The sequence below is a fragment of the Oncorhynchus gorbuscha genome, linkage group LG19 (genome assembly GCF_021184085.1).
Source record: "Oncorhynchus gorbuscha isolate QuinsamMale2020 ecotype Even-year linkage group LG19, OgorEven_v1.0, whole genome shotgun sequence".
In the NCBI taxonomy this organism is placed as follows: domain Eukaryota; kingdom Metazoa; phylum Chordata; class Actinopteri; order Salmoniformes; family Salmonidae; genus Oncorhynchus; species Oncorhynchus gorbuscha.
The window spans coordinates 67796638-67810183 of NC_060191.1; the positions used below are offsets into that span (position 1 = coordinate 67796638).

At 44.1% G+C, this 13546-nt stretch overlaps 1 protein-coding gene across 1 annotated transcript in view; it reads left to right on the forward strand.

Annotated features, from left to right (window-relative positions):
• The window catches only part of LOC124006382 (cGMP-dependent 3',5'-cyclic phosphodiesterase-like), a 199025-nt gene that overhangs the window by 161475 nt on the left and 24004 nt on the right, over positions 1 to 13546 (forward strand). Inside the window, exons 14-20 of the mRNA XM_046316372.1 lie at positions 4512 to 4663; positions 4983 to 5046; positions 5148 to 5229; positions 5338 to 5512; positions 10128 to 10240; positions 12187 to 12264; positions 12361 to 12483. Coding sequence (XP_046172328.1) covers positions 4512 to 4663; positions 4983 to 5046; positions 5148 to 5229; positions 5338 to 5512; positions 10128 to 10240; positions 12187 to 12264; positions 12361 to 12483 — 787 coding nt within the window. The remainder of the gene's footprint in view (positions 1 to 4511; positions 4664 to 4982; positions 5047 to 5147; positions 5230 to 5337; positions 5513 to 10127; positions 10241 to 12186; positions 12265 to 12360; positions 12484 to 13546) is intronic.

Here is a 13546-nt window from a genome sequence, read left to right on the forward strand (position 1 = left end):
CTTCCTGTCTGTTCCTGCCTCTTCCCGTCTGTTCCTGCCTCTTCCCGCCTCTTCCTGTCTGTTCCTGCCTCTTCCTGTCTTTTCCTGCCTCTTCCTGTCTGTTCCTGCCTCTTCCTGCCTCTTCCTGTCTGTTCCTGCCTCTTCCTGTCTGTTCCTGCCTCTTCCTGTCTGTTCCTGCCTTTCCTGTCTGTTCCTGCCTCTTCCCGTCTGTTCCTGTCTGTTCCTGTCTGTTCCTGCCTCTTCCCGTCTGTTCCTGCCTCTTCCTGTCTGTTCCTGTCTGTTCCTGCCTCTTCCTGTCTGTTCCTGTCTGTTCCTGCATCTTCCTGTCTGTTCCTGTCTGTTCCTGCCTCTTCCTGTCTGTTCCTGCCTCTTCCTGTCTGTTCCTGCCTCTTCCTGTCTGTTCCTGCCTCTTCCCGTCTGTTCCTGTCTGTTCCTGTCTGTTCCTGCCTCTTCCCGTCTGTTCCTGCCTCTTCCTGTCTGTTCCTGTCTGTTCCTGCCTCTTCCTGTCTGTTCCTGCCTCTTCCTGTCTGTTCCTGCCTCTTCCCGTCTGTTCCTGCCTCTTCCTGTCTGTTCCTGTCTGTTCCTGCCTCTTCCCGTCTGTTCCTGCCTCTTCCTGTCTGTTCCTGCCTCTTCCTGTCTGTTCCTGCCTCTTCCTGTCTGTTCCTGCCTCTTCCTGTCTGTTCCTGCCTCTTCCTGTCTGTTCCTGTCTGTTCCTGCCTCTTCCCGTCTGTTCCTGCCTCTTCCTGTCTGTTCCTGCCTCTTCCCGTCTGTTCCTGCCTCTTCCCGTCCGTTCCTGCCTCTTCCCGTCCGTTCCTGCCTCTTCCCGTCTGTTCCTGCCTCTTCCCGTCTGTTCCTGCCTCTTCCCGCCTCTTCCTGTCCGTTCCCGCCTCTTCCTGTCCGTTCCCGCCTCTTCCTGTCCGTTCCCGCCTCTTCCTGCCTCTTCCCGTCCGTTCCTGCCTCTTCCCGTCCGTTCCTGCCTCTTCCCGTCCGTTCCTGCCTCTTCCCGCCTCTTCCTGTCTGTTCCTGCCTCTTCCTGTCTGTTCCTGCCTCTGCCTGTCTGTTCCTGCCTCTTCCTGTCTATTCCTGCCTCTTCCTGCCTCTTCCCGTCTGTTCCTGCCTCTTCCCGTCTGTTCCTGCCTCTTCCTGTCTGTTCCTGCCTCTTCCTGTCTGTTCCTGCCTCTTCCTGTCTGTTCCTGTCTGTTCCTGCCTCTTCCTGTCTGTTCCTGCCTCTTCCTGTCTGTTCCTGCCTCTTCCTGTCTGTTCCTGCCTCTTCCTGTCTGTTCCTGCCTCTTCCTGTCTGTTCCTGCCTCTTCCTGTCTGTTCCTGCCTCTTCCTGTCTGTTCCTGCCTCTTCCTGTCTGTTCCTGCCTCTCTTTCTCTGTTAGTTATACATTTCTAATCATATTATAGTGGCTGGAGATTAAAGCCACTCATCTCTTCTTTTCAAAGAGTTATTACCCCTAAACACACACACACACACACACATTCTCTCACACACACACACACACACACACATTCTCTCACACACACACACACACATTCTCTCACACACACACACACACACATTCTCTCACACACACACACACACACACACACACTCACACACACACACACACACACACACACACACACACACACACACACACACACACACACACACACACACACACACACACACACACACACACACACACACACACACACACACACACACACACACACACACACACACACTCTCACACACACACACAGTGACAGGATCTTGGCTAGAATCTGAGAGGAAGACATCCCATAGTATCCTCAGTGGGGGCTAATGATAGGGCTGAATACAGTCTCCATAGTAACACTGACAGACTGGATATGTAGGGGATTATTAGTGAACTGTGTAGCAGATGAGTTTATCCTCTTATTTCTGCTATTTCCAGTATAACTTACTCCTTTTTCCTATCCTTCTTTCCAATCATCCTCTATTTCTCTCTCATCATCCTTCTCTTTCATCCTCCCTCTCATCATCCCTCTCTCTCATCATCCCTCTCTCATCATCCTTCTCTGTCATCCTCCTTCTCTGTCATCCTCCCTCTCATCATCCTTCTTTCATCCTCCCTCTCATTATCCTTCTCTGTCATCCTCCGTCTTATCATCCCACTCTCCCATCATCTCTCTCATCATCCCTCTCTGTCATCCTCCCTCTCATCATCCTTCTCTGTCATCCTCCCTCTCATCATCCTTCTCTGTCATCCTCCCTCTCATCATCCTTCTCTGTCATCCTCCCTCTCATCATCCCTCTCTCTAATCATCCCACTCACCCATCATCTCTCTCATCGTCCTTCTCTGTCATCATCCCTCTCTCTAATCATCCCACTCACCCATCATCTCTCTCATCATCCTTCTCTGTCATCCTCCCTCTCATCATCCCTCTCTCTAATCATCCCACTCACCCATCCTCTCTCTCATCATCCCTCTCTCATCATCTGTATCTTCCTCTGATTCCTCTCTCCCACCTGCCTCCCATCCCTGGATGATGTTGGTGTTGTAGGGTGGGGCTAATCATTAACCCCACGAGGGCTGAAATACTGATGCTAGTTCATTGATTTCTTAAAGTTGCTTATTGGCTTGGCGGGTTCACTCACCTGATGTCCCAGGTCTGAATCCGTCCCTGGTTAGTAGGAGAGAATGGAGACAGTACAAATCCAACAGCACTATTTACCATGAATTTAATCTTTAATTCAGAGTCCGTTTTTCCACCCCCCTCCATCTCTCCCTCCCTCTGTCCGGCCATCCCTCACTCCCTCTGCCCTCTCTCTGTCCCTCCAACCCTCCCTCCCTCCCTCTGTCCCTCCATCCCTCCCTCCCTCTGCCCCTCCCTCCCTCCCTCCCTCTGCCCCTCCCTCCCTCCCTCCCTCCCTCTGCCCCTCCATCCCTCCCTCCCTCTGTCCCTCCCTCTGTCCCTCCCTCTGTCCCTCCATCCCTCCCTCCCTCTGCCCCTCCATCCCTCCCTCTCTCTGCCCCTCCATCCCTCCCTCTCTCTGTCCCTCCATCCCTCTGTCCCTCCCTCTGTCCCTCCATCCCTCCCTCCCTCTGCCCCTCCCTCTGTCCCTCCCTCTGTCCCTCCATCCCTCCCTCCCTCTGCCCCTCCATCCCTCCCTCCTCTGTCCCTCCCTCTGTCCCTCCCTCCCTCTGTCCCTCCATCCCTCCCTCCCTCCCTCCTCTGTCCCTCCATCCCTCCCTCCCTCCCTCTGTCCCTCCATCCCTCCCTCCCTCCCTCTGTCCCTCCATCCCTCCCTCCCTCTGCCCCTCCCTCCCTCCCTCTGCCCCTCCCTCCCTCTGCCCCTCCCTCCCTCCCTCTGCCCCTCCCTCCCTCCCTCTGTCCCTCCATCCCTCCCTCCCTCTGCCCCTCCATCCCTCCCTCTCTCTGTCCCTCCCTCTGTCCCTCCATCCCTCACTCCCTCTGTCCCTCCCTCTGTCCCTCCATCCCTCCCTCCCTCCTCCCTCCCTCTATCCCTCCATCCCTCCCTCCCTCTGCCCCTCCCTCCCTCCCTCTGTCCCTCCATCCCTCCCTCCCTCTGCCCCTCCATCCCTCCCTCCCTCCCTCTGGCCCTCCATCCCTCCCTCCCTCCCTCTGCCCCTCCCTCTGCCCCTCCATCCCTCCCTCCCTCCCTCTGCCCCTCCCTCCCTCCCTCTGCCCCTCCCTCTGCCCCTCCATCCCTCCCTCCCTCTGTCCCTCCATCCCTACCTCCCTCCATCCCTCTGCCCCTCCCTCTGCCCCTCCATCCCTCCCTCCCTCCCTCTGTCCCTCCATCCCTCCCTCCCTCCCTCTGTCCCTCCCTCTGCCCCTCCCTCTGTCCCTCCCTCCCTCCATCTTTCACCTCAGTTGTCAGTCAACAGCCCCCACTCTACTCCACTTTCCTCTAAATATCTCTATCAATCACACTTGTCCCTTTCCACCTCTATTACACTCTCTCCATCTGTCTCTCATTCCACCCGGTCCCTCTCTCGTCCCCTTCCCGTTTCTATCCTCCTATCACATGCCGTTTGTTCTGCCAGACAGATATCTGATGCTTCCAGGCTTAGAGGAATCTGCATTCCAGATAGCCTACTGATTTTTGTGCCAACAAGCCAATCAGGGTCTAGCGCCAGGCTACTGTCAGAAACAGCCCAGACTCAGAGGTTGAGTTTCTCTAGACTGGTGATTGAGGGATGAGGGAATCGTTTTTCTTGATTATGTGACCTGACCTGAAAAATAAATCCTTCATAATCAAGTTCTCTAGTCTAGAATGACCACAGTTTTTCCCTATTATTGACGTTATGCTTGTCTATCCTCTATAGTGATCAGAGTGGTGAGGTGTTGCCATCTGCAGGCAGAGTTGTGTAACTGATGTTATTGTAACAGCTGAGGCATTTCAGTATCCCTCTGGCCAGTTTAAACACATATTATTCTAATGATCAGTCAACTTTTCTCCACTTTGGAATTCAATGTTTAATTTTTGATACAAATGTGTTCTCTCTGTGCAGACACACAGAGGTGGATGAACAAACGATCCAGCACTGCTTCTGTTACACCTCCACTGTCCTCACCTCCACACTGGCCTTCCAGAAAGAACAGAAACTCAAAGTGGAGTGTCAGGCACTGTTACAGGTGGCCAAGAATCTCTTCACACATCTGGGTGAGTTACCCTCCCTTCTCTGCACTTCTTCCCTTCCCTCTCCTCTCCTCTTCATCTCATCTCATCTCTGTTCTTTTCACTATTTTCTTCTCTCTTCTCTACTATTTTATTCGCTTCTCCAGTCTCCTCTTGTCTCCTCCTTTTCTCTTGACTCCTCTGGCTCAGATCGAATCCCTACAGACTGATAATACAACCCTACATGTGGTAGATCAGCCTGTTGTGTGTGCTCTCTCTCTCCCCCTCTCTCCCTCTCTCTCTCTCTCCCCCCTCTCTCTCTCTCTCTCTCTCTCTCTCCCCCTCTCTCTCGCTCTCTCTGTAGATGATGTGTCTGTGCTGTTGCAAGAGATTATAGTTGAGGCCAGGAACCTCAGTGATGCAGAGATGTGAGTTCTTGATGTAAAAACAACCTAAACCAGCTAACATGCTTTCCAGAATAACTCATGCGGAGGAAAATAGAATACTTATTCTCTCTCTCTGTCTATAGTTGTTCTGTGTTCCTACTGGATCAAGTTAGCCATGAGCTGGTTGCCAAGGTGTTTGATGGGGGTGTGGTCAGTGATGATGAGGTAGAACACATGTATAGAACTTCTCTGTTTGACAATTACAAAGATTACAATGATGATGATGCCGATAACGACGACGAAGAAGATTCTAAAGATAGTCTGTGTGTGCAGAAGGAGTTCCGTATCCCTGCGGACCAAGGCATAGCGGGTCACGTAGCTATGACTGGGCAGATCCTGAACATTAAGGATGCGTACTCCCACCCTCTGTTCTACCGAGGAGTGGACGACAGCACCGGGTTTAGAACACGGAACATCCTCTGCTTCCCCATCAAGGACGAGAACAACGGTGAGAACTAAACTAATACTACTGGTGTTAACATCTAAACTAACACTACTGGTGTTAACATCTAAACTAACACTACTGGTGTTAACATCTAAACTACCACTACTGGTGTTAACTAAACTACCACTACTGGTGTTAACATCTAAACTAACACTACTGGTGTTAACATCTAAACTAACACTACTGGTGTTAACATCTAAACTAACACTACTGGTGTTAACATCTAAACTAACACTACTGGTGTTAACATCTAAACTACCACTACTGGTGTTAACATCTAAACTAACACTACTGGTGTTAACATCTAAACTAACACTACTGGTGTTAACATCTAAACTACCACTACTGGTGTTAACATCTAAACTACCACTACTGGTGTTAACATCTAAACTAATACTACTGGTGTTAACATCTAACATAACTAAACTAACACTACTGGTGTTAACATCTAAACTACCACTACTGGTGTTAACATCTAAACTACCACTACTGGTGTTAACACTAAACTACCACTACTGGTGTTAACATCTAAACTACCACTACTGGTGTTAACATCTAAACTAACACTACTGGTGTTAATCTAAACTAACACTACTGGTGTTAACATCTAAACTACCACTACTGGTGTTAACATCTAAACTACCACTACTGGTGTTAACATCTAAACTAACACTACTGGTGTTAACATCTAAACTAACACTACTGGTGTTAACATCTAAACTAACACTACTGGTGTTAACATCTAAACTACCACTACTGGTGTTAACATCTAAACTACCACTACTGGTGTTAACAACTAAACTACCACTACTGGTGTTAACATCTAAACTAACACTACTGGTGTTAACTAAACTAACACTACTGGTGTTAACATCTAAACTACCACTACTGGTGTTAACATCTAAACTACCACTACTGGTGTTAACAACTAAACTACCACTACTGGTGTTAACATCTAAACTACCACTACTGGTGTTAACATCTAAACTAACACTACTGGTGTTAACATCTAAACTAACACTACTGGTGTTAACATCTAAACTAACACTACTGGTGTTAACTAAACTAACACTACTGGTGTTAACATCTAAACTACCACTACTGGTGTTAACATCTAAACTAACACTACTGGTGTTAACATCTAAACTACCACTACTGGTGTTAACATCTAAACTACCACTACTGGTGTTAACATCTAAACTACCACTACTGGTGTTAACAACTAAACTACCACTACTGGTGTTAACATCTAAACTACCACTACTGGTGTTAACATCTAAACTAACACTACTGGTGTTAACAACTAAACTAACACTACTGGTGTTAACATCTAAACTACCACTACTGGTGTTAACATCTAAACTAACACTACTGGTGTTAACAACTAAACTACCACTACTGGTGTTAACATCTAAACTAACACTACTGGTGTTAACTAAACTAACACTACTGGTGTTAACATCTAAACTAACACTACTGGTGTTAACATCTAAACTAACACTACTGGTGTTAACATCTAAACTACCACTACTGGTGTTAACATCTAAACTACCACTACTGGTGTTAACATCTAAACTAACACTACTGGTGTTAACATCTAAACTAACACTACTGGTGTTAACATCTAAACTACCACTACTGGTGTTAACTAAACTAACACTACTGGTGTTAACATCTAAACTACCACTACTGGTGTTAACATCTAAACTAACACTACTGGTGTTAACATCTAAACTACCACTACTGGTGTTAACATCTAAACTACCACTACTGGTGTTAACATCTAAACTACCACTACTGGTGTTAACATCTAAACTAATACTACTGGTGTTAACATCTAAACTAACACTACTGGTGTTAACATCTAAACTAACACTACTGGTGTTAACTAAACTAACACTACTGGTGTTAACATCTAAACTACCACTACTGGTGTTAACATCTAAACTAACACTACTGGTGTTAACATCTAAACTAACACTACTGGTGTTAACATCTAAACTAACACTACTGGTGTTAACATCTAAACTAACACTACTGGTGTTAACATCTAAACTAACACTACTGGTGTTAACATCTAAACTAACACTACTGGTGTTAACATCTAAACTACCACTACTGGTGTTAACATCTAAACTACCACTACTGATGTTAACTAAACTACCACTACTGGTGTTAACATCTAAACTAACACTACTGGTGTTAACATCTAAACTAACACTACTGGTGTTAACATCTAAACTACCACTACTGGTGTTAACATCTAAACTACCACTACTGGTGTTAACATCTAAACTAACACTACTGGTGTTAACATCTAAACTACCACTACTGGTGTTAACATCTAAACTACCACTACTGGTGTTAACATCTAAACTAACACTACTGGTGTTAACATCTAAACTAACACTACTGGTGTTAACATCTAAACTACCACTACTGGTGTTAACATCTAAACTAACACTACTGGTGTTAACATCTAAACTAACACTACTGGTGTTAACATCTAAACTAACACTACTGGTGTTAACATCTAAACTACCACTACTGGTGTTAACATCTAAACTACCACTACTGGTGTTAACATCTAAACTACCACTACTGGTGTTAACATCTAAACTACCACTACTGGTGTTAACATCTAAACTACCACTACTGGTGTTAACATCTAAACTACCACTACTGGTGTTAACATCTAAACTAACACTACTGGTGTTAACATCTAAACTAACACTACTGGTGTTAACATCTAAACTAACACTACTGGTGTTAACTAAACTACCACTACTGGTGTTAACATCTAAACTAACACTACTGGTGTTAACATCTAAACTAACACTACTGGTGTTAACATCTAAACTAACACTACTGGTGTTAACTAAACTAACACTACTGGTGTTAACATCTAAACTAACACTACTGGTGTTAACATCTAAACTACCACTACTGGTGTTAACATCTAAACTAACACTACTGGTGTTAACTAAACTAACACTACTGGTGTTAACATCTAAACTACCACTACTGGTGTTAACATCTAAACTACCACTACTGGTGTTAACATCTAAACTAACACTACTGGTGTTAACATCTAAACTAACACTACTGGTGTTAACATCTAAACTACCACTACTGGTGTTAACTAAACTACCACTACTGGTGTTAACATCTAAACTACCACTACTGGTGTTAACATCTAAACTACCACTACTGGTGTTAACTAAACTACCACTACTGGTGTTAACATCTAAACTAACACTACTGGTGTTAACATCTAAACTAACACTACTGGTGTTAACATCTAAACTAACACTACTGGTGTTAACATCTAAACTAACACTACTGGTGTTAACATCTAAACTAACACTACTGGTGTTAACATCTAAACTAACACTACTGGTGTTAACATCTAAACTAACACTACTGGTGTTAACTAAACTACCACTACTGGTGTTAACTAAACTAACACTACTGGTGTTAACATCTAAACTAACACTACTGGTGTTAACATCTAAACTAACACTACTGGTGTTAACATCTAAACTAACACTACTGGTGTTAACTAAACTAACACTACTGGTGTTAACATCTAAACTACCACTACTGGTGTTAACATCTAAACTAACACTACTGGTGTTAACATCTAAACTAACACTACTGGTGTTAACATCTAAACTAACACTACTGGTGTTAACATCTAAACTACCACTACTGGTGTTAACATCTAAACTACCACTACTGGTGTTAACATCTAAACTACCACTACTGGTGTTAACATCTAAACTAACACTACTGGTGTTAACATCTAAACTACCACTACTGGTGTTAACTAAACTACCAATACTGGTGTTAACATCTAAACTACCACTACTGGTGTTAACATCTAAACTAACACTACTGGTGTTAACTAAACTACCACTACTGGTGTTAACATCTAAACTACCACTACTGGTGTTAACTAAACTACCACTACTGGTGTTAACATCTAAACTACCACTACTGGTGTTAACATCTAAACTACCACTACTGGTGTTAACTAAACTACCACTACTGGTGTTAACTAAACTAACACTACTGGTGTTAACTAAACTACCACTACTGGTGTTAACTAAACTAACACTACTGGTCTTAACAATTCCATACACAGCCATTCAATACACAGCATCACCTATGCTGCTCCATTTCTCATCACCTGTTAACAGCTATATATATCTCTCTCTCAATTCAATTCAATTCAATTCAATTCAATTCAATTCAAGCGGCTTTATTGACATGGGAAACATCTGTTAACGTTGCCAAAGCAAGTGAGGTAGATAATAAACAAAAGTAAAATAAACAATAAAAATGAACAGTAAACATTACACTCGGAATAAAGACATTACAAATGCAATAGTATGTATATATATGGTGTTGTAGAGATGTACATATGGTTAAGGGTACACAAGGGAAATAAATAAATGTAAATATGGATTATATACATGTATTTACAATTGTGTTTGTTCTTCCCTGGTTGACATGTTCTTGTGGCAACAGGTCAGAAATCTTTCTCACTCTCATTTCTCCCTCTCCCGCTCTCTCTATGTCTTTCTCTCTCTCTCTCTCTCTCTCTCTCTTTCAGAGGTGATTGGGGTGGCTGAATTGGTCAATAAGACTAATGGACCGTGGTTTAACCGATTCGATGAGGACCTGGCCACTGCTTTCTCCATCTACTGTGGAATCAGCATAGCACACGTGAGTCAGACACACTACCCAAAGCTACACAAGAGCCGCTGATCTCTGACATTCTAGTCACACAGAGTGTTTAAAACAGTAGGATAAGAGACTGATGGTTATTGCCCTATTGATGTGGTGTGGATTTAGTTGTGGTCAGACTTGGTTGACTGACTGGTCTTTCCTGTATAATAATGTGGTTGACTGACTGGTCTCTCCTGTATAATAATGTGGTTGACTGACTGTTGACTGTCTCTCCTGTGTGTTCAGTCTCTTCTGTATAATAATGGGGTTGACTGACTGGTCTCTCCTGTATAATAATGTGGTTGACTGACTGGTCTCTCCTGTATAATAATGTGGTTGACTGACTGTTGACTGTCTCTCCTGTGTGTTCAGTCTCTTCTGTATAATAATGGGGTTGACTGACTGGTCTCTCCTGTATAATAATGGGGTTGACTGACTGATCTCTCCTGTATAATAATGTGGTTGACTGACTGTTGACTGTCTCTCCTGTGTGTTCAGTCTCTTCTGTATAATAATGGGGTTGACTGACTGACTGGTCTCTCCTGTATAATAATGGGGTTGACTGACTGGTCTCTCCTGTATAATAGTGTGGGTGATGACTGGTTGTATAACTGACTGATCTCTCCTGTATAATAATGGGGTTGACTGACTGGTCTCTCCTGTATAATAATGGGGTTGACTGACTGGTCTCTCCTGTATAATAATGGGGTTGACTGACTGGTCTCTCCTGTATAATAATGGGGTTGACTGACTGATCTCTCCTGTATAATAATGTGGTTGACTGACTGTTGACTGTCTCTCCTGTGTGTTCAGTCTCTTCTGTATAATAATGGGGTTGACTGACTGATCTCTCCTGTATAATAATGTGGTTGACTGACTGTTGACTGTCTCTCCTGTGTGTTCAGTCTCTTCTGTATAATAATGGGGTTGACTGACTGGTCTCTCCTGTATAATAGTGTGGGTGACTGACTGGTCTCTCCTGTATAATAGTGTGGGTGACTGACTGGTCTCTTCTGTATAATAATGGGGTTGACTGACTGATCTCTCCTGTATAATAATGTGGTTGACTGACTGTTGACTGTCTCTCCTGTGTGTTCAGTCTCTTCTGTATAATAATGGGGTTGACTGACTGGTCTCTCCTGTATAATAATGGGGTTGACTGACTGGTCTCTCCTGTATAATAATGGGGTTGACTGACTGGTCTCTCCTGTATAATAATGGGGTTGACTGACTGATCTCTCCTGTATAATAATGTGGTTGACTGACTGTTGACTGTCTCTCCTGTGTGTTCAGTCTCTTCTGTATAATAATGGGGTTGACTGACTGATCTCTCCTGTATAATAATGTGGTTGACTGACTGTTGACTGTCTCTCCTGTGTGTTCAGTCTCTTCTGTATAATAATGGGGTTGACTGACTGGTCTCTCCTGTATAATAGTGTGGGTGACTGACTGGTCTCTCCTGTATAATAGTGTGGGTGACTGACTGGTCTCTTCTGTATAATAATGGGGTTGACTGACTGATCTCTCCTGTATAATAATGTGGTTGACTGACTGTTGACTGTCTCTCCTGTGTGTTCAGTCTCTTCTGTATAATAATGGGGTTGACTGACTGGTCTCTCCTGTATAATAGTGTGGGTGACTGACTGGTCTCTCCTGTATAATAATGGGGTTGACTGACTGGTCTCTCCTGTATAATAATGGGGTTGACTGACTGGTCTCTCCTGTATAATAATGGGGTTGACTGACTGGTCTCTCCTGTATAATAATGGGGTTGACTGACTGATCTCTCCTGTATAATAGTGTGGTTGACTGACTGGTCTCCCATTTATGTTAATGTGGTTGACTGACTGGTCTCTCCTGTATAATAGTGTGGGTGACTGACTGATCTCTCCTGTATAATAATGTGGTTGACTGACTGTTGACTGTCTCTCCTGTGTGTTCAGTCTCTTCTGTATAAGAAGGTCCATGAGGCTCAGTTCAGATCCCACCTGGCCAACGAGATGATGATGTACCACATGAAGGTAAAACACACACACACACTACCCCCCTCCCCCAACACACACACAGACATCAAGTGCAGCAGTAATGTGTGTGCGTGTGTGTGTGTGCGTGTGTAGGTTTCAGAGCAGGAAGTGGCCCAGCTGTTGGAAACTGGGCTGGAGCCAGTGGATGAGATTCATCCCTTATTCGCTGAGTTCACCTACACACCCCGCTCACTACCTGACGACAACACACCCATGGTAAGACAAGCAGACAGAGAAAGAGTGTGTATGTACGTGGAGAAGGGGAGGACAGCTCATAGTAATGGCTGAAACAGATTGATTGAATGGCGTCAAACCATGTTTGATGTATTTTCTAACATTCCACTGATTCCGCTCCAGTCATTAATAAAAGCCCGTGCTCCCCATTTAAGGTGACACCAGCCTCCTGTGGTGTGCGTCCATGCAAATCCACAGAGATGTATAGTAGCCATAGAGAGGTATCCATAGAGATGTATCCATAGACAGGTATAATATCCATAGAGATGTATAGTATCCATAGAGATGTATAGTATCCATAGAGATGTACAGTATCCATAGAGATGTATAGTATACATAGAGATGTATAGTATCCATTGAGATGTACAGTATCCATAGAGATGTACAGTATCCATAGAGATGTACAGTATCCATAGAGATGTACAGTATCCATAGAGATGTATCCATAGACAGGTATAGTATCCATAGAGATGTATAGTATCCATAGAGATGTATAGTATCCATAGACAGGTATAGTATCCATAGAGATGTATAGTATCCATAGAGATGTATCCATAGACAGGTATAGTATCCATAGAGATGTATAGTATCCATAGAGATGTATAGTATCCATAGAGATGTATAGTATCCATAGAGATGTATCCATAGACATGTATAGTATCCATAGAGATGTATAGTATCCATAGAGATGTATCCATAGACAGGTATAGTATCCATAGAGATGTATAGTATCCATAGAGACGTACAGTATCCATAGAGATGTATCCATAGACAGGTATAGTATCCATAGAGATGTATAGTATCCATAGAGATGTATAGTATCCATAGAGATGTATAGTATCCATAGAGATGTATAGAGATGTATCCATAGAGATGTATAGTATCCATAGAGATGTATAGTATCCATAGAGATGTATCCATAGACAGGTATAGTATCCATAGAGATGTATAGTATCCATAGAGACGTACAGTATCCATAGAGATGTATCCATAGACAGGTATAGTATCCATAGAGATGTATAGTATCCATAGAGATGTATCCATA